An 18,481-nucleotide genomic window follows, 5' to 3' on the forward strand; every position below is an offset into this window, starting at 1 on the left:
TCATCAAGAGAATAGGAGTAGCAACAGTGTTGTCAAGATGGTGGCTTCAGGCTTATTGATGTATCACCTTATATGGTCTTTGTGAATAATTAATAACATGGCTGCATACATAGTTCAGATGCAGAGGTCGGAGGTACATCTTTCTTTTAAAAAAAAACTCAAAACGAGAGTACTGTACTTGTTTTGTGAAAAGTATAACCGGGAAGGGTCTGAAATCTACCAACAAGCCTGAAGGCACAAGTGCTGTCAAAAAAAAAACGAGGAGAGGAGAAGTGGGGAGTGCCGAAACTCATCGGCGTCCCTTCCACATCCTGGGTCCTCAGGCGGCGGCGGCGGAATGGCGGTGCCGGCCTGGATGCGGAGGCAGATGGACCAGATCCTCGAGCTGGACATGGAGGAGCTCGAGGTCGAAGAGGTCGACGACTCCGGCTCCTCCTCCTCCTCCGACGTCGCCACCTTCCTCAGGTCCAGCACGCCCATCCGTCGCCCCAATTTTACCATTTCCTTGTGATTACCATCCCACGCCCATCTCTGGGGTGTGCCTTCTGCCCTTCTCACCACTCTGAACTCGGAGGCGGTGGAAATTGGGGTCGGGGAAGGTTTTCGAGCTCGAAATTGATAGTAGAAACTGCTGCCGAGATGGTCGGTAGGCAATGGCGCTCATAGGTTTCGATTGCTCCGAATCTATTTGGTTTAAGGTGATTTGGCACCCAAAACTCGTAACATTCTTGGTATACATCAATTCAGGAGTCAAGGTTAAATAGTGGTATTCCCCTTTGGGGGTGAATGGACGATCTGACGGTAGGAAGGCTGACGAAGTAGTTTATATGGTGTTCACAATTTCTCACACTTGCAGCGATTCCGTCTGATGATTAGATGCGCCTTCTCCCCTTCGTACACCATTTGGGGGTTTGGTTTGAGCAGTGGCTTGCAGCCCTCATGATTTTGCTTGTTCCGGAAAGGATTGAATTGGGCATCAGCACACCATCTGTTATAAGCTGCTAGTTTGAAGATGATGAATGGGGCCATCTCACTGAAATCACCGGATGATCCCATCTACGATGAATTGACCTGTCCTAGAACGTGGTGATTTTTTCAAACCAATTACACCATGCGCTATTAGTCCACTGAAATGTACCAATTCTCTGATTAATTGTTTAACTATTTTTTTATCAGTTAGTTCCATTGATGTTTATGAGGACATTACTCTGATCCTTTTCCTCATTCTTCTATCACAGAAATACTCATGGAGATGGTGAGACTAGCACTTCTGGAGAGTTTACAGTCAATATGTCTCGGGCTTCCCTGAACACATATGTTGGTGGTAAATATTAGTGCTGATCTTAGCATGTTGTATCATGCCAGCTGCATAGTTTTGAAGTCTGTTTATATGACAGAGATTGATGATACCCGGGGCAGATTTGCTTTCTTGGATGGTGGTGCACTCCTCAGTTTACCTATGCTTTCTCTTCAAGGTAGCATTCCTACTGACTCTTCATTCTAATATACCAGGACATGGGAGCTTATCTCAAATTGATCTGACTACACCGTCAATACATATTTAGGTGTTTCTCTTTATCAATAGCTGATCTATTTGTGCTTAACATTAACTGCATAACTTAATAAAATTATCTCATCTGTTATAGTTTGTCAATTCCATGGAAATGAAATTGGGAGCAAAAGCTCTTCAATTATCAATTAGAGAATAAAAAAATCATCTATTCTGAACGGACGAAGTACAATTGAGGTTCAATACACATCTGTGTCATCCTTCTGTTTGTCGCTTACAAAGCCATGCCTTAATGGCTGGCATTTACAGCGTAGCAATTTTATTCAATTTTATGGCATACTTTTGCAGGATTTGTTTTGTTTCCTGAAGCTACCCTGACTCTTAGAGTAACTCAACCTAGATTTGCAGCAGCTGTTGACAAGGCTATTAACCATGTTGATAATCCATGCATGATAGGTGTGGTGAGTGCTACTTGCTGTTCTTCTGCCGTGTCTTATTATAGTTTTATTTTCTGACAGTTCTCCAACTTTAGGTTCATGTCTACCGACACGTAAATGATGGGCATCATGCTATTGCTTCAGTTGGCACAACAGCGGAGGTGTTGCTTCTTTTTCCACAGATCCTTTCCGTCTTAAATCGTATATGTTGTATTGTGGTTTGGTAATTCATCTGTTATTTGTTTATCTTTTGTTTACATATTATCAGTTCATCAAACGTATGTTCTTATTTTTGGTGTATTTCGTTGGTTGAACTATTTTTCTAGAAACACCCAGCTAATGCCAAGGCTAAGACGTTGCATCTGTGGATGCCCATGGTCCCCTGTCACCTGATTGATATACATCAAGGGAAATGATGATGTCATAGGACACATCCATTCATTAGTCATCATTACTAGATAGTGCACATGGTATACACTTGCCGAGTTGATGCTTGCAAATATCTTAATGGAGCAACCTGTCACTATCATGTTTCAATCTAATTTATGGGTTTGTATGTTAATCAACAGAACATAATCAAGCACAAGTATGCACTACATATATCGTTCGTATATTAGGCCTCTTCCAATGCACAGGTGCTTAGTTGGGGTGCTAGATGCATTAAAGCGTTTAGGAACTAAAGTCCCCAATGCATAGGTGCTTAGTTTGTTGTTGCTTAGCTTCCTTCCTTTAATTGTTCAACAACTAAACTCTTCCATGCACAGGGCAAACTTCTTTCATTTAAGTGTTTTGCATAGGTCCACACGCTTGGCATTGGTTCTTCCTGGGGTCACCAAACTCCTCTCTCTCCTCTTAAATACTTTGCCACATCAGATTTTTTGCCTATATGGCATGCTTAGCACCTGTACAACATGGAGGACTGGGAAGGGCCTTAATGTGAATGCGTGTTCTATGTCTTGTATTATCCCAAACTTTCAAGGAAGACAAGTGTACTATGATATGCTATCTGTTGCTGGAGTCTCTTTTTTCATCCTCAAACCATTGTTCTTCATCTGCACTGTGATAAGTTCTCAGTAATAAGGTCTTGTGCTTTTATTTGATAACATAGATACTTGAAATTAGGCGATTGGATGATGGCTCGACAAATGTTATCACTCGAGGTCAGCAGCGGTTTCGCCTTAGGCGCAGTTGGGTCGACATCGATGAAGTAGTAAGTTTTGACATTTAGTTGAGAACCCTGCAGTTCTCTAATGCTATGAGCCAGAGCCATGAGGGTGCAACTTCCTTCCTTCCTTATTTATTTATTTACTTGACAGCCATGGGGTGAGATCCAAATCATTGAAGAAGACATGCCTTTAAGAACTCCAAGGGATGCATTTGGACAGTTAGCTGCAAGTAATACCTTCAAGCAATGTGATTCATCAGTGCACAGTTTGGGTGTATCTTGTTTCAAGCAAAAAGATCTTATGGATTCTGATCTTGATTTGGATTCTCTGTCATGCACTAGTACTTCAAGTGACCATTCAGTAACAGATACAGGAATATACTATTCCTCAAATGAAGATGAATATCTCATGCCTGAACTGTCTTGGCAGAAACATGGTTCTGTGAATGAATTTGGTGCATTAAGTCAGCCAGTCAAGGATACCACCATCGGAGATGATGATGATCTTTGCTTTGCATCCCCTGAATCCTTATCAACAGTGAGAGAGAAAGATGCTGGACAACAGAGACAATACCGTGCTGCTTATAATTCAAAGATGGCTCCATTATCATTTTGGCCCCGATGGGTTTACAATATGTACGATTCATCTTCACTTGCACGCAAGGCTGCAGGTACGAGTTATTTCACCTCTTCTTTGTCGTCATGTAGCAAACCTTGTCCTTATTGTTGTATGTTAATTTATTTTTAATCAGATAATATTCCTTCCATTTCTGTCAGTATGTTAAGCTGTGATTAGACAGTACCGTGCTGTATGCATGACCTTAGCTGTGATTAAACCTTCATGGCAGATTTGTGGAATCAGATAATTGCAGAGCCAGGCATGGATGATTATGTGAGAAAACCAGATATTTTGTCGTTTCTTATTGGAAGCAAACTACCCGTGTCAGCGTCTATGAGACAGGAATTGCTTGACATTGATGGAGTATCATATCGGTTGCAGCGAGAGATTCAGCTACTCAAGGCCTTCAATCTCGTACGATGTAGAAATTGCCTGGTAAATGATTTATTATTTTGAAACTGTTATTTAACTGAAGTTCCTCATATTTCAGGTTCTTTTCCCACTTCTACCTGATGTCCCAATCTTCATTACTTCAGTTCTGTTTACGTGGTTTCTTAGTATTAGCTGCTCCGGTCCTGCTTACGCTTGGTTTGTTACTTGATTTGCCTGTATCTGGTCTGCAGTTGCAACCACAATACTAGTATTTGGTATGCTGCAGCATGCCACAGCTGTGACATAAAACCAAATTACTTCATGTAGGATACTTCAACAACATTGCCACCAAAATTTCTCGCAGAGGAGGTCTAGATAAAACGAGCTGCAGTTTAATAAGTTCTGCATGTTTTGGGGGTTCATTCAGTGCTTCAGTTCGCCTTGAAAATACCAGGAAACAGTTCTGAACCTGTGTTTCTCTACCTCTGAATAGCTAAAACTCACTAGAGATTTTCGCGAGTATATTTGCAGTAAGAAAACAGCAGGTGATTTACCTACTGCAGATGTATTAAAGAGAGACACTTATGTGCAACCTTCTTTATTACGTAAAGCTGGCTATGAAGTTGAGCAAAAGGCACAACTAAATTTGAAAGAGAGAAAAATATATTCAAGGTTGAACTTTTAACTGATATGACAGGTTGAATTCTTGTTGTAGGCTCTCATAGCTAGACGGAGTGACATGGTGATACCGTCTAGTGTTGACCAATGTGGTCCTCATGTCATGCCGTTGTTGTACAAAGGTGCGCAGGAGGTGATAACAGTGCACAACACGTCTGGGCTCGCACTCCATGGCAATCCTTCTGATGCTCACAGCTGGTTCCCAGGGTATGATCCCTACCCCTCTAACATGTCATCCGTTTTCAGTTTCATAGCTTGAACTGGAAAACAGAGCGACCTCTGTGAATTCTACTCCCTTCGTCCCAAAATAAGTGTCATAGTTTTAGTTCAAATTTGGACTTGTTTAAACTAAAACCACGACACTTATTTTGGAACGGAGAGAGTACTTCTGTAATTGCACACTCTTTGTAACGCTGACACCCAGAGGAATCCTGCAGATATACGTGGACGATTGCGCTGTGTGCTGCCTGCGAGTCCAACATCGGCTGGCTGTTCAGGGCTGACAAAAGGAACCTTCTTCCGAAATCCTTCTGGGGTGTCCGCATTTCCCAAACTAAAGATGGCACACAATCGGCCAAGGACCGATCGTCCGTATGAGGTTGTGGTCGTGGTTCTCAGCATGATTCTCCTTATCTTTCAGCTGACCCAGTAACCTATCTTCGCCCGTGTAAGGCCGTGGTCAGCGCGATTATCCTCATATTTCAGCAGACCCAGTAACCTATCTTCGCCTTCCCGGAACTGCGCAACAAAGGGTCCCTTGTGCAATACCAATGTCTGCTCGTTTGAGACCACGCTGGATGTGGCCTGCGATTTTGTCTAGAATTCTTGCTCAAGATCAGACTTTGTTCAGTACACATGCTGAATGTGGTTCGATTTCATCTAGAATTCAAATTCCAGGTCGACTTTGTTCAGACGGGTACGTGGCTTACTTTACGTTGGTGTAGTTGTCTTCCCCCTTTTGAGCCCAACGTAAAAAGCTTGCACAAGACACCTTTATGATCAACAGATAGTTCCCCATAAAATGGTACTGTATTCGTCATACGATCACATCAAAAGTAAAGGATGCCACTATGATCATACACAACATGTCGGCAACTTTATTACACGATTACATAGACCTGAAACCTGGGTGTCGGCCTGCCATTATAAAGTTCATTTAAGAGTGCATAATATGATAACAAAGGAAATACGACTAAACAAGCATACATACAAAATTACAGTCTAGGTTCGACGGAACATTATTCATGGTCAGAGTATGAGGCGCCATGGCTTCATCTGTATGAACGGTAGATGGGGCTGTACATGCAGCTCTCAGCGTACTTCACCAAGTCTTTTGGGCGAGGGAGATGGCTTGCCAGTCCTGCTCGTACAGACAAGCATACGGGTTTGGTGATCGTGTCTTTCTAGTGCTATTAAAGAGAAAGAGAGCTACAGGTCTAGGAAAGAAGATTTTACCGAGGTCGTAGGCTTTTGCAGCGACTCGAGCCGCGATGTTAGTTGATATCTTCCTGATGCTGGAGAAGGGTGGATAGATCAGGCCTTTGTCGAAATGCTCCGCCGTGACCTGTTCGGCTAAGGCCTCAGCTGCCCAACACCAAAGATGAAACAAATAATCATCCAGGCTTAGAGCAGTTCAACAGAGTAGCACAGTCCCATTGATTTGGAACAACACTTTGGTTCTTGTAGAATTATTACCAGCAGCAAGGACCATATCATCTTTCACCCTTATCGCCCCGGAGATCACTACACCTAAACCAAATCCTGGGAAGATGTATGCATTGTTCGCCTGATGTTTCCACAATGGAGATGAGTAACTTCACACTATCAGAACACACAAAGCACAAAAAGCATCCACAGATAATACACGCAAACACGGGTGATTTCCAACCTGTGCGGGTACGAAAAGCTTCTCATTATATTTCACCGGATCAAATGGGCTTCCACTCCCGAATATTGCACGGCCCTACACATACACACACGATATGATTAGGCGTATGTGGTTTTCAGTGAGATGTAGCATCATGCATCTGACCAAAACTTTGATTTATCACTGATGGCATAAGGGTTATCATTAATGGAATACCACCTGACTCCATGAATATGCCTGCTCAGCTGTACATTCAGATTTCGATGTTGGGTTGGACAGCGCAAGGATGATTGGTCTCTGCATTTGATAGGAACTAGCTCTCAGTCATTGTGGGTAATGAAATAATTACAAAGGCAGGTTGACAATGAGTAGTTCTCTGGTGACAATTATCAATATTGTTAGTTCTACCTTGTTAATCGAAGACATAGCCTCGATCACCTCTTTTGTGAAACTTTGACCCACACCGGCTGATCCTATTAGTGCGGTCGGTTTGATATCCTAAAAAAAATGGAAATCAGTGTGCTGCTTGGTAAAAGTAAGGTGTTTACTGGAACTGTGGAACACTATTTTTTTTTTGAAGAGAACTGTGGAACACTATGTGCGCAACGGTTGTATGTGCGCCCCTAAAGTAGAGTTCTAGTTTTGCACCTTGATGGCACTCAAAAGGTCTTTGACTGGTTCATGCTCATGTGCATATAGCTTCTTGAAGGGCTGTATAGAATCTTTACGCGAACTCACGATCAATCCCTGCAAACACAACGTGCATCATTTACGGACCGGTTATCAACACATGAAAAGAGGGGGGGGGGGGGGGGGAGGGGGGGGGGGTACAGTGATATTACCTTTGAATCAACAAGCCAGATGTTTTTGTGAGCCTCTTCCTGTGAAGTCTTGGACTGGAACACAACAGCCGAAATATTTTTTGAGCAGAATTAGTAACACACTCTCCAAAGCACAATCAGATGAGGTTAAACCAGCCAACTACCTGCATGGATAGCTCCAGAGCAACTAGTTCAGCAATGCCTGTACCAGCCTGCAAAGAATAGACAGTTGGGCTTTGATTTATACTTACTAACTTGGCAACGACTCAGAAACCATTACATAAATTGTTCTGAAAACTGATAATATGAGCACATATATTAGGATGCATTTAAAGAATGAAAACAAGAAGCAACTTGAACTAGTACTATATATTATACTATCAATCCTTCATCTAATTGTTTTATAGACAAGTCTTCCATCTGTTACTGTTTTTGAATTGAAACCTCCCTAACAAATCTTCACTTAACCATTTTAAGGTTAATAAGAATGCAAAGCAATCTGTCATGTCGCAGCGCTGGTAGATGCTTATACACTTGGCAGCAGTCAGAAGCAACCATGATGAGCAATGCATAACCAGCCTAGTACGATGTAAGATAAACTGACCTCTCCGGCACCGAAGAATAAGAATGTGTGATCAGCTAAAGTTCCACCAGCAAACTTCAGACCAGCCATAAGGCCGGCAAGTACCACCGCAGCCGTTCCCTGTGAATACCGCATTTCCAAAGTTAACTTCTTTACCGTTGCACAGTACAGTAGATGATAGATAAGCATACAGAAACCAGAAATCTGGTCCCAAAACCTGAATATCATCATTGAAGACAAGATGGGTCGCCTTGTACTTGTCGAGAAGGGCAAACGCATTGTGGTTTGCAAAGTCTTCAAACTATAAGAAGTCGAAGAAGTTTCGGGTAAGTGGCCATGCCAGTAGCTCAACTACAGATCAGAAATGAGGGTTCTTCCTACTATTCTCATACCTGGACAAGAACCTTCTGCCCATAGTTCTGCTTCACGGCAACCATGAACTCATCCAGAAGCTCAGTGTATTCCTAAATCAAGCAGGCAAAAGAGATGAAACATGAGGGACTGATTGATGGCCATATTTAGTTAACTGACTGCGCACAGCCAACGTAGCAGAAGTGGAACCTGGCCGGTGGCTCTTCTTTGCCGTAATCCAATGTAGAACTCATCGTTCAGTAGCTCTTCGTTGTTCGTCCCCACATCAATGGTGATGGGTAAACACTGGCACGCCAAATGGAAACATGGTATATAGTTGCATGAAAATTATGAAATTGGTCATTGCAAAACAGAGCAAGACAGAGTCCAAATTCCAAGTACTTACAGCAGATGGCCTGACGCCACCAAGGGCCGTGTACAGCGCAAGCTTCCCCACGGGAATTCCCATGCCCTGCACATGATGGAATTCCATTCCTGGTCATTCGTGTGATTTCATCGAAATTTCATTATTGACATAATTGTCTTTCGGTCAAAATATTTCAGCAATTTCTGTAGTACCCACAAATTCAAATTATTGTTTGAAATTTCAAAATATTTGATTGGATCTCAATCAGTTTCAAGTGAAAATTTCGGTGCTTTGACCGAAATGAAAATCAAAATCACTGATGAATTTCGTCTATGGCTAAAATATTTCTGAAACTGAAATCCAAAACCATGTTAATGGTAAGCACCAAGCCAATAACTTTCAGTTAAAGAAAATAATTCCGTAACTGACCTGACAGCCAAGATCTCCGAGGCCTAAGATGCGCTCGCCGTCGGTGACAACGATGACCTGAATACTCTTCTCCGGCCAGTTCCTCAGCACCTCCAGTACTCTCCCCCTAGCATCAGCAACAGGAACACCACGCAAGCGTTTCACTCACTTGATACAGAAACTGGCCTCCGGCCATGTGAAAACTGAAAACTTAAGTGAAATGATCAGACACGTACTTGTCTTTGAGACTGATGTAGAGACCTTGCGAGCGCCTGAAGATGGAGCCGTACTTCTGGCAGGCCTCGCCGACGGTGGGCGTGTAGACGACGGGGAGCAGCTCCTCGACGTTGTCGATCATGAGCTTGTAGAAGAGCCTCTCATTTCTCTCCTGCAAACAAACAGATCAGCGCATCAACGCCAAGGGTGAAAGATGACATGCCTAAGAAGATGCACGCATGTCCGGAGAGAGCTGAGCTGACCTGAAGGTCCATGAGGAACATATAGCGCTGCAGCGGGACCTCGAGCTGCCGCACGTTCTGCAGCAGCCGCTTCTCCTGGAGCTCCTGGGGCAGGATGGCCGGAGGCAGCAGGCCGCGCAGGTAGTGCGCGTCCCGCTCCTTCTCCGTGAAGGACAGCCCCTTGTTGTGCCGCGGATCCCTCAGCAGGGAGTGGCCACTGCAGATTGATTAACCAAGTTCTAGGTAGTAAGAATCAACGATCGACGGCGAGCAGAGCACCAATGGAACAAGGTGGCCGCCGTATGCGTGTATGTACCTGGCGATGCAGACGGCCCACGGCGTGACGGGCTGGTCCTCGGTGGCGCGGTCCTCGCCGTAGGCGTCCTCCACGCCGCCGGTGGCCACGCCCGCCATCGCAGCGTCCGCTTCCTCCCCCGATCGTCCCGCCATGGTGCAGTACGGCGCCGCTCTCGCTCCTCCGAATATGCTGCTGCTGCACTGACGCGCCCACGCCGCTCTGGTGGTGGATGCAATGCGAGCCAAGCTGCTGCGTCGTAGCCCGCGCATAAAGGGGGCGCCAGGAGGAGGAGGAGAACTGGAGAAGCACCAGCGCAGCGCGGTGCGGTGCGGAGGACAGCGAAGACACCGTCGCCTCTTGTCCGGGGACACGTCGCGGGAGAGGCCGCGACACGTAGCCCCACGGTAGGCCGGCTCTAGAAACTCTGCGGTGCCAGGCCGGGCCGAGCCACCTGGAAAAACACAGGCCCTTCCAAGCCCGGCGCGGCCCGGCCCACTCGATCCCCATCTCAAAACCCAACCCGCCCCGTCAGCCTGCGTGCGGCACTCTCTCCTCCTCCTTCCTTCCTCCATCCGGAGCCGCGCAGCCAAATCCGAAGCAGAGCAGAGCAGAGAACCGCCATGAGCCGCGCGCTCCTCTCCCACATCCTCCACCGCCCGCCTCTCCTCGCGTACGCGCGCTCTCCTTCTTCCCATCCTCTCTCGTGCGCCCTGAACGCCTGGGCTGTCGGAGCTGACGCTGATACTTTTTTTTATGTCTCCCACCGTTTGGGCTTCGCGCGCAGGTCGAGGAGTGGCGTCCGAGGAGGAGCGCTGCCTTCCCGCCTCTGCGCTCTCCGCCTCAACTGCAGCGCGGCTGAAGCAACCGCCTCGGCCGATGAGGCGCCTGCTCCCCCGGCGAGGAAGTAAGCCCCGCCCGCGCCTCTGCCCTCGCCCCTGTGCTGTTCGACGTAATGCGTCTGATAGGCTCTGCTCCTCCGGTTCGTGTTCGTGTAGTTTCGTGCGGCGCGAGGACCTTGGGGCACACGTGATTGCCTGCATTCGGTTGGAGGTTAGGTTACGAGGACGACGCTGCTTTGAATTGTGAATGCAAATATGCAATGCCGGAGAGTGTGCTTCAGTTGTGCACTGCCGGTGTGTGATGCAATGCTACATCATGATATACCAATGCATGTCTTTCCACATCTGTTGGAGGGTTGGAAATGCCTACGCATGACTCTCTAGAATTGCTGTTGCCGACTGCAATCTACTTCATGCAAACCTTACAGAGAATACCTGTTTTGGATGGAGCAAGCTGGCATACCAGTTAGGCTTCACTTCACTTTTCATCCCACCCTACTCATTGTTGCAGCAATCATTTGGTTTTCTGTGCTTAACATGTGCGCATAATGCAACCTTAAGTTGAACATAAAAATCAGACATGTTCAATAAGCCAATGCCAAGTTTTCACACTAAGCAGCACTGTAAGATTATATATGAATGGCATTATTCATTCACTACTAAGAAATCCCTTGTAAGTTTTGCAAAGAAAGGGAATTCTCGACCTTTTTTATGTGTATATACCACTTCCCCTATTGGGGTCTCATACCAGTATACAAATCTCATTGCAACTCTCTGTAGAGCAATAAAATGTTGATATTATTGTCATGTTTAAATATCCTGATGTTGAATTTGTCCATGATGATATTTGTATAGCAAGGTCACATGTAGCTCTGATAAATCCATTTACTTGTTTCTTCTTTTCTAATTCGAACAACAATCTATGTGCCTACCCACTGCAGGAAAAGAGTAGTTTCTGGTGTACAGCCAACAGGAATGGTGCACCTTGGAAATTATCTTGGCGCTATTAAGAACTGGGTTGCACTTCAGGTACTGCATATTTTAATTTGTAACTGCATTGTTCTATCAAACTGTATTGCAAGTGTTTTGGCTTTACTGTTAGTGTCTCAAAAAGAAAATTATCAAAGCAATCAAACCAGAAAGTATTAATCAAACAATGTAACCGCAAGGCTGGTTCAGTAATGATATTCCTCCACCTTCATCTAGTTGAGATGTGTTTCAACAACTACTTATCCAGTGCTGAACTAATAATTCATTTTATCTATGTTTAACATCTTCTTACCCTTTATTTTTTTGATAATTCCTTGCAGGATTTGTATGAGACATTCTTTTTCATTGTGGACCTGCATGCGGTAAGCATTTCATGGCCACCCTACAACAAAAGCGCTGTGTAGTATGTAGTTGGTTGTGAATAACCTATTAACACAAGCTAGCTATCGGGTATCGGCATTCTCTTTCTAATTTATTCAGTGCTTTGATCAAACTGGGATGCTTCATTTTACCTTGTATGGTTGGATACCCGTCTAACACAAGCTACAACTGCAAGATTTTTGTGTGATACCTGAGGTTCATCACAACGTCTAATCAGACAATATGAAGTACTTCCCTTACAGTACAAGAAGTATCGGCATTCCCTTTCTAATTTATTCAGTGCTTTGATCAAACTGGGATGCTTCATTTTACCTTGTATGGTTGGATACCCGTCTAACACAAGCTACAACTGCAAGATTTTTGTGTGATACCTGAGGTTCATCACAACGTCTAATCAGACAATATGAAGTACTTCCCTTACAGTACAAGAAGTATAAAAAGCACAGCCTCTATGTTAACCAAGCAGTGTTAATGCTGTATATCTGAACTACAGAGTTCTCTTACAAGAACACAAGCAGCTGCATAATGTTCATGTTTGACTATTTTTATAATAATTTTTTTAAGATTTATCTTCATGATTCATTTGGCTAGCTGCCTAGCTTAACATATGATAATTTATGTTTACCACTATGTTAAAAAATGTGCAGATTACTTTGCCATATGATGCACCAGAGCTATCTAAAGCTACAAGAAGCACCGCTGCAATTTATCTAGCATGCGGCATTGATAGCTCCAAGGTTTGCTTTGCATGCTTAGTTATGCTCTGTTTTGGTGTTCCTGCTAGTGGATAGCTTTCTGGTGCTGAACGTTTTATGATACTTTGTGTGTTTCCAGGCTTCTATTTTTGTACAGTCTCATGTCCGTGCCCATATTGAGCTGATGTGGCTGCTGAGTTCTTCAACTCCTATTGGTTGGCTGAATAAAATGATTCAGTTCAAAGAGAAATCACGCAAGGCGGTGCGTCATTCGCTGTATGATAGCTTCACTGTCAACTTATGATTTAGCTCTCATAAATCATCATAGTGCAGAAGGAATTTTAGAAGATGATAGTTCACTTCACAAATAGACATGTTTCCTATGTTGTGGAGATTATTTGGTAGTCGAAAAATAGCGCCTTTGCAATTCAGGACGGATATGAATAACCTGCAGTCAAAAAAAAATCTCTACACCAATAATATGCATTGATATATGTTCCCTTGTGATTTATAATATCCTACTGAGCAATGAAAGGAAAGGGAAACACTAAATGTAGTGCTCCTTACAGTATACCGATTAAGAATACTGGTGCTCGTTGTCCACTGATGTATGATCATATTTACATGACATCATTCTTGCGAGAGTAGTTGCATGTAATGATGACTAGACCTTAAGTTATAACTTCTACACTTGAAGGATTCAATGCACTGTTGAATCAGGGGTAAATATTCTTCTTATAATATATTACTATTTTCTTTGATATGTCATATGTTGTGTCTTATAATTCTTTATCACGTGTTTCGGTTTGGTCATCAAGATTACACACCAAAGTTTTTCTGTACTTCGTCAAAATTGTTAGTTCTAGCCTTACCAAGCATTAGTTCCATATTTTTAGTGATCAGATGAACCCAGGTTTTATTTTATGCATGTCAAACGAGTCCATCTGCAACTTCCATCACGTTGTTAAATTTGTTAGATTTCATTAGAAATGTATTGCATTGCTCATGTTCTCTTAAATTACCAGGGTAATGAAAATGTTGGAGTGGCACTTTTGACGTACCCTGTTCTAATGGCTTCTGACATCCTTCTGTACCAGGTAAAGTTTGTTTGTGTCTACCATTTTGTTATGTTAGTCCTAGTGTAAAAGCTTCGCATTATTAGCATATAATTCAACTTCAACCTTTGTGCTTTTACACTGCATTCCTTGCATTGATCTCAACAATAGCTGGTTTGAATGGTTGCAGTCCGATTTGGTACCTGTTGGGGAAGATCAGACACAACATTTGGAATTAACTCGTGAAATTTCTGAGCGTGTAAATAATCTATATGGTGGAAGAAAGTGGAAGAAATTGGGAGGGTGAGAAAAGCTAAATATTCTGTACATCTTTTGCGATACCAGTAGCTGTCTCAGTATGATAATGTCATGTCTATGTGTTTGCAGGAGAGGCGGTTCATTATTTAAGGTGGGTGTAGTCAATGGTCATGCGTACACATGGTTTGGCATCATTTCAAGATACAACACCTTGAGCGAAGGGTGTTATGTACCTTTTCTTACGGAACTTTCTGGGTTATATGTTTAGGTTCCTGAAGCCCTTATCCCTCCAGCAGGGGCCCGTGTGATGTCCTTAACTGATGGCCTCTCCAAGGTATCATTTCTTCTAGTCTAAAGTTAATACAACACCTTGTATCATTTCTTACCTGATCACGAACTAAAGTTAATACTTCTCTTAAGCTTATTATACTGCTAGTCTAGATGTTCCTCCTTGATCACATACATAGTATTTGCAGAGCTGATTCAATGCACATATTCTAGTTACCTCCTCAATATAATGTATGTATATGTATGTACCGTACTACTGACATTCTGTTTATTGATGATAGATGTCGAAGTCTGCTCCTTCAGATTTGTCTCGCATTAACCTTCTTGACCCAAAAGATGTAAGTTCAGTGTAATATGAATTCAATGTTCTGCTTTTGTGTTATTTTCTTCCATCAACTGACCGTGTTTATGTTTATAGGTTTATGCAATTTGATTTTATCTGATAGATCTCTGACGCTTTGCAGGTGATTGTGAACAAAATCAAACGCTGCAAAACTGACTCGCTCCCTGGGTGTGTAGCCTCTCCTTCCCCCTCTCACCGCAATTTGAGTTAAGATAGCCGTTGGTAACGAATTCATGTCATTCAACTTGTACACTCCAGCTTGGAATTCGACAACCCAGAGAGGCCGGAATGCAAAAATCTTCTCTCAGTCTACCAGATCATCACTGGAAAAACGAAAGAGGTCACTTTTTCATGCTTGAATAGTACACCTGCTCAGCCAGAACATGAAACAGGATCTCCTGCACATAGACCAACATCATGTTGATAGAGAACATAATTTACCCATTTGGTTTTTGCAGGAAGTTGTTAGTGAATGCCAAGATATGAACTGGGGGACGTTCAAGGTTACCCTTACGGATGCCTTAATTGATCATCTGCAACCTATTCAGGTCTGATAATCTTTAGTGTTTGTGTGGTCTGATCATGTTCACCCTATCCAAGTATACTTGACCATTGTACTAGGGATGCAGGCAGACGCGCCCGCATCATCCGCATCTGTCCACCAAAGAAATTAATACAGTCCGCATCATGCATCAGCCACTAAAGTGCTCCCTCCATCCCATAATGTAAGATGTTTTTTGACACTACATTAGTGTTAAAAAGCGTCTTACATTATGGGATGGAGGGAGTAGTATGTACGTGCTTTAGTTAATTCAATCTCCAGTGGACGGATGCGAAGATGTGGGCGGTCCGCCTGCATCCCTGATTGTAACGTACACCCTAATTAGTTAACCAAATTATTCTCACTTGTATAATTAATTTAGTCTTGCATATGCTCCCTGGTTATTACATTCATCTTTTCACCTTTCTGTAGGTTCGATACGAGGAGATCATGTCTGATCCAGGTTATTTGGACAATGTTCTGCTAAATGGGGCAGGGAAAGCTTCTGAGATAGCAGACGCCACCCTCAACAACGTCTACCAAGCCATGGGTTTCTTGCGCAGATAGCATATGTAGAACATTTTTTATAACTGCACAATGCTAGTTTTGCACTTGTTGGCCTTTCTGCTAGTGGTACTGATGAGCGTTTTGTTTGATATGCTTGGATTAGCCTTTTGTTCCTGGTTATTATGGACACTGTTAATAGATATTGAAAGGATTATTTACTGAAATATAATGTCCAAATACCATCTCTGGACAACTTTATGGTTATTTTCTCAAAGTTACATGTGTGGTTATGGTGATATAGCTTATGCATGAAACATTTGCAGACTGTACGCTCCCTGCTAATTGAGTCAGCAGAGGAAAAAGCTTCATGTCAACCCTCCACTTAGGACTAACGCGGCTTGGCTGATGACTCTAGCAATCCTGTGGATCTCATGCTGTACAGATTGCCAGGACTCGGAGGTATTTGTTTTCTTTGCAGTCTGAATGGCATCATCCACACCTGGATACACTTCCGCTCCATAATCGTTGTACAGTGAAGGTCCATAAATCTGTGTGATTTCTTTTCCGTAAGCATGACGGTATGTAATGAACCAACAACGCATTTTACCGAAACCACAACAGCTTACCATGTGTTTGTACCATGGTCTCCCAGACAGTCCTTCCCTCTCTGTGAATGCCCGTTCGGTCATCATCAGCCGGTCATTCAGATCTCTTACCCTCAACCGGTCGTTTCGCCACGGGGACCAAAATTTCCATGTTTGCAGAGCCTAGTTAGCAAGATGAACTTAGAAAGCAAGGGGTTATGACTATGACCCAACAACAACAGACATCAATACCTGAAGTTCAGAATCCACTTTCAGCACTGCTCTATTGAGCTGTTTGATTGACTTGTGGAGGGGAGATAAGCTGACAGGCATTCCTAGTACTCTCTTATTTATATCCACAGCACCATTCTGCAAAAGAGAGAGCTACTGTCACGATCCTCCAAATTTATATACTCCTAATTGCTGACAAAAGATGCTCAGTTCTGAAGAAGTTGCTCCATGATTTATGGGAGAGTTCCCAAGGACATGTTACCTCAAGCTCTGTTACATAAGAGCTGTAGTTGAAGGGTAGGATCTCCTCATCTGAAAGCCTCAAAGCAACAAGCCCCCATATGCTTGCCACTACAAGAAGAGATGATTTTAGCTTAAGTTTTGGCTAGTGGGCTTATGCAAGTGTTCTGCAAATGCAACGAAATTTACGACACCATATTTCGATGATCAACTCAATCGAAAGTATACATGACAGACACTTATTCACTTGGTATGGTTAAGATGTACGCTTCACATGTTTTAGCAATGTCCCATACCAAGTTCCTGTTACTCCCTAACTTTTTGTGTTGTGCCTCCTGCTGGATAGGCACATACAAGTTCCTGTTTGCAATGGAAGTCCAGAAATGTGAATAGTGGGCAGAGGAGCACATGGAGACCTATGTTGACATCGAGCTTGTCATCTTAGGGCTGTCACAACAAATAAAAGAGCAGCTCGAAGACAAGCTGCTAGTAGAGAGGGGTGTAATGTCATGGGTAGACTTGAAGGAGGACGATAAGAATGTGATTTGCTAGGAAAATGGCACATCTCCAACGATCCCCAATAACAATTTTCAGATTATTGGGGATGGTTGTTTTCGCAGATCCACAATAACCCCATCCCCAATTGCATATGGGCCTCACTTGTCAATGAGATATTTTTTAGAAAGACAACGACGGAGAAACGAGGGTGGTGACACGGTGTTCGACAGTGGGCACCATGGTATTGGGTAAGAGGCAATTCCCCCTCTATATTGGGGGAGTTTTTTTTAGAAAGGAAGTTAAACCCCCGGCCTCCGCATCAATCAATGCATGCAGCCATCTTTATTAATTATTCCACAAAGGTCTGACAAGAACATACATCAATTCATTTGAAGCCACCACTCACACGTACAAACTCGATAATGTGGAGTGCTCTCACTCCCCATATCTAAAACCGGTGTCGTCGCCGATCCATCCGCATAACGTATCGGGACCAACAGCCGGTGCAGGCTACCTAAAGCGCACACCACATGCACACGTTTTAGAAGCCGTCATCATCATCAGACCACTGACCCATCTTCAGGAGAGATATCTGCATCATCCTTGCCAGTTCGGACATTCGTCGACGCCACCACGACGCCCAACGGCACCGCCGCCCTGCGCTTATCCGCCCAGACGCGAAGACTCTGGAAGATCTGTCGTGCGTAGCACCTGCCAACCAGGCATGACTCAGCGTAGCACCTGTCGACCAGGCATGACTTGATAGCTCCACCGAAGCTCCGTGCAAGACGAAGCCGCTCCACCTCCTGCCTCCGTCTTCCAGTGCTGCTCCACAAACGATGCTCCCAAGAGAGAAACGGCACCGTAGTATTGCCATCGTCAGATCTGGAAGACCAGATCCTAGGGTTTCCCCCGAAGCAGCACGAGTGGGTCAACAACAGTTACACGACGATGCCTTCATCAAGGTACGACGCAAAAACACCGCCATCGCCCGCCAACGGCTCGGTATTCACCGGCAACTATGTCTCCCTGACTCGTAGCCGGGACTAGATGACGAATCCCGAGATCCGACCACCCAGCCGCAGGCCGACCACCTC

At 43.9% G+C, this 18,481-nt stretch overlaps 3 protein-coding genes and 1 long non-coding RNA gene across 5 annotated transcripts; 2 read left to right on the plus strand and 2 right to left on the minus strand.

The window, feature by feature from the left end:
- The first annotated feature begins 217 nt into the window (after window positions 1-217).
- On the plus strand, window positions 218-5,692 carry LOC125529547. The gene is made up of 10 exons (XM_048693954.1): window positions 218-465; window positions 1,239-1,324; window positions 1,398-1,475; window positions 1,859-1,971; window positions 2,043-2,108; window positions 3,056-3,157; window positions 3,264-3,783; window positions 3,961-4,166; window positions 4,819-4,988; window positions 5,219-5,692. Exons 1-10 carry the CDS (start codon window positions 338-340, stop codon window positions 5,376-5,378), a joined length of 1,629 nt encoding a protein of 542 aa, XP_048549911.1. The 5' UTR covers window positions 218-337; the 3' UTR covers window positions 5,379-5,692.
- A 163-nt stretch (window positions 5,693-5,855) lies between these two features.
- On the minus strand, window positions 5,856-10,506 carry LOC125529545 (NADP-dependent malic enzyme-like). Of its 2 annotated transcripts, XR_007292694.1 has the most exons (19): window positions 9,953-10,506; window positions 9,658-9,853; window positions 9,415-9,566; window positions 9,200-9,305; window positions 8,810-8,875; window positions 8,614-8,709; window positions 8,445-8,516; window positions 8,270-8,353; window positions 8,074-8,172; window positions 7,634-7,681; window positions 7,491-7,544; window positions 7,297-7,395; window positions 7,057-7,146; window positions 6,868-6,945; window positions 6,670-6,744; window positions 6,477-6,567; window positions 6,237-6,365; window positions 5,992-6,141; window positions 5,856-5,918 (listed from the first exon to the last, which is right to left on the minus strand). XR_007292694.1 is itself a non-coding variant. In XM_048693953.1 (18 exons), exons 1-18 carry the CDS (start codon window positions 10,504-10,506, stop codon window positions 6,053-6,055), a joined length of 2,178 nt encoding a protein of 725 aa, XP_048549910.1. In that variant the 3' UTR covers window positions 5,895-6,052. The 2 variants fall into 2 exon arrangements, 1 of the variants encoding a protein (XP_048549910.1); XM_048693953.1 differs by having other exon boundaries at window positions 5,895-6,141.
- On the plus strand, window positions 10,470-16,095 carry LOC125529548 (tryptophan--tRNA ligase, chloroplastic/mitochondrial-like). The gene is made up of 15 exons (XM_048693955.1): window positions 10,470-10,604; window positions 10,719-10,838; window positions 11,715-11,802; window positions 12,084-12,125; window positions 12,792-12,881; window positions 12,979-13,101; window positions 13,865-13,936; window positions 14,085-14,197; window positions 14,282-14,303; window positions 14,421-14,486; window positions 14,722-14,778; window positions 14,905-14,951; window positions 15,042-15,123; window positions 15,242-15,331; window positions 15,757-16,095. Exons 1-15 carry the CDS (start codon window positions 10,555-10,557, stop codon window positions 15,889-15,891), a joined length of 1,197 nt encoding a protein of 398 aa, XP_048549912.1. The 5' UTR covers window positions 10,470-10,554; the 3' UTR covers window positions 15,892-16,095.
- LOC125529549 lies at window positions 16,030-17,064 on the minus strand. The gene is made up of 4 exons (XR_007292695.1): window positions 16,909-17,064; window positions 16,668-16,784; window positions 16,458-16,598; window positions 16,030-16,379 (listed from the first exon to the last, which is right to left on the minus strand). It is a non-coding gene; the product is annotated as an uncharacterized LOC125529549 (long non-coding RNA).
- Between the last annotated feature and the right edge of the window lie 1,417 nt (window positions 17,065-18,481).

Source organism: Triticum urartu, unplaced genomic scaffold (genome assembly GCF_003073215.2).
Source record: "Triticum urartu cultivar G1812 unplaced genomic scaffold, Tu2.1 TuUngrouped_contig_5682, whole genome shotgun sequence".
Classification (NCBI taxonomy): Eukaryota; Viridiplantae; Streptophyta; class Magnoliopsida; order Poales; family Poaceae; genus Triticum; species Triticum urartu.

What these genes read in the sequence shown, in the direction of transcription:
- LOC125529548 (XM_048693955.1), top strand. Translation starts at nt 10,555, where the DNA reads ATGAGCCGCGCGCTCCTCTCCCACATCCTCCACCGCCCGCCTCTCCTC. An exon ending in TCATTGTGGACCTGCATGCG is followed by an intron (nt 12,126 to 12,791) that starts GTAAGCATTTCA and finishes AAAAATGTGCAG; the next exon opens with ATTACTTTGCCATATGATGC. An exon ending in GCGGCATTGATAGCTCCAAG is followed by an intron (nt 12,882 to 12,978) that starts GTTTGCTTTGCA and finishes GTGTGTTTCCAG; the next exon opens with GCTTCTATTTTTGTACAGTC.
- LOC125529547 (XM_048693954.1), top strand. Translation starts at nt 338, where the DNA reads ATGGCGGTGCCGGCCTGGATGCGGAGGCAGATGGACCAGATCCTCGAG. An exon ending in GACGTCGCCACCTTCCTCAG is followed by an intron (nt 466 to 1,238) that starts GTCCAGCACGCC and finishes CTTCTATCACAG; the next exon opens with AAATACTCATGGAGATGGTG. An exon ending in GCTCACAGCTGGTTCCCAGG is followed by an intron (nt 4,989 to 5,218) that starts GTATGATCCCTA and finishes GGAATCCTGCAG; the next exon opens with ATATACGTGGACGATTGCGC.
- LOC125529545 (XM_048693953.1), bottom strand. Translation starts at nt 10,506, where the DNA reads ATGGAGGAAGGAAGGAGGAGGAGAGAGTGCCGCACGCAGGCTGACGGG. An exon ending in AAAGAAGAGCCACCGGCCAG is followed by an intron (nt 8,517 to 8,613) that starts GTTCCACTTCTG and finishes TGCTTGATTTAG; the next exon opens with GAATACACTGAGCTTCTGGA. An exon ending in ACCTTTTGAGTGCCATCAAG is followed by an intron (nt 7,147 to 7,296) that starts GTGCAAAACTAG and finishes CATTTTTTTTAG; the next exon opens with GATATCAAACCGACCGCACT.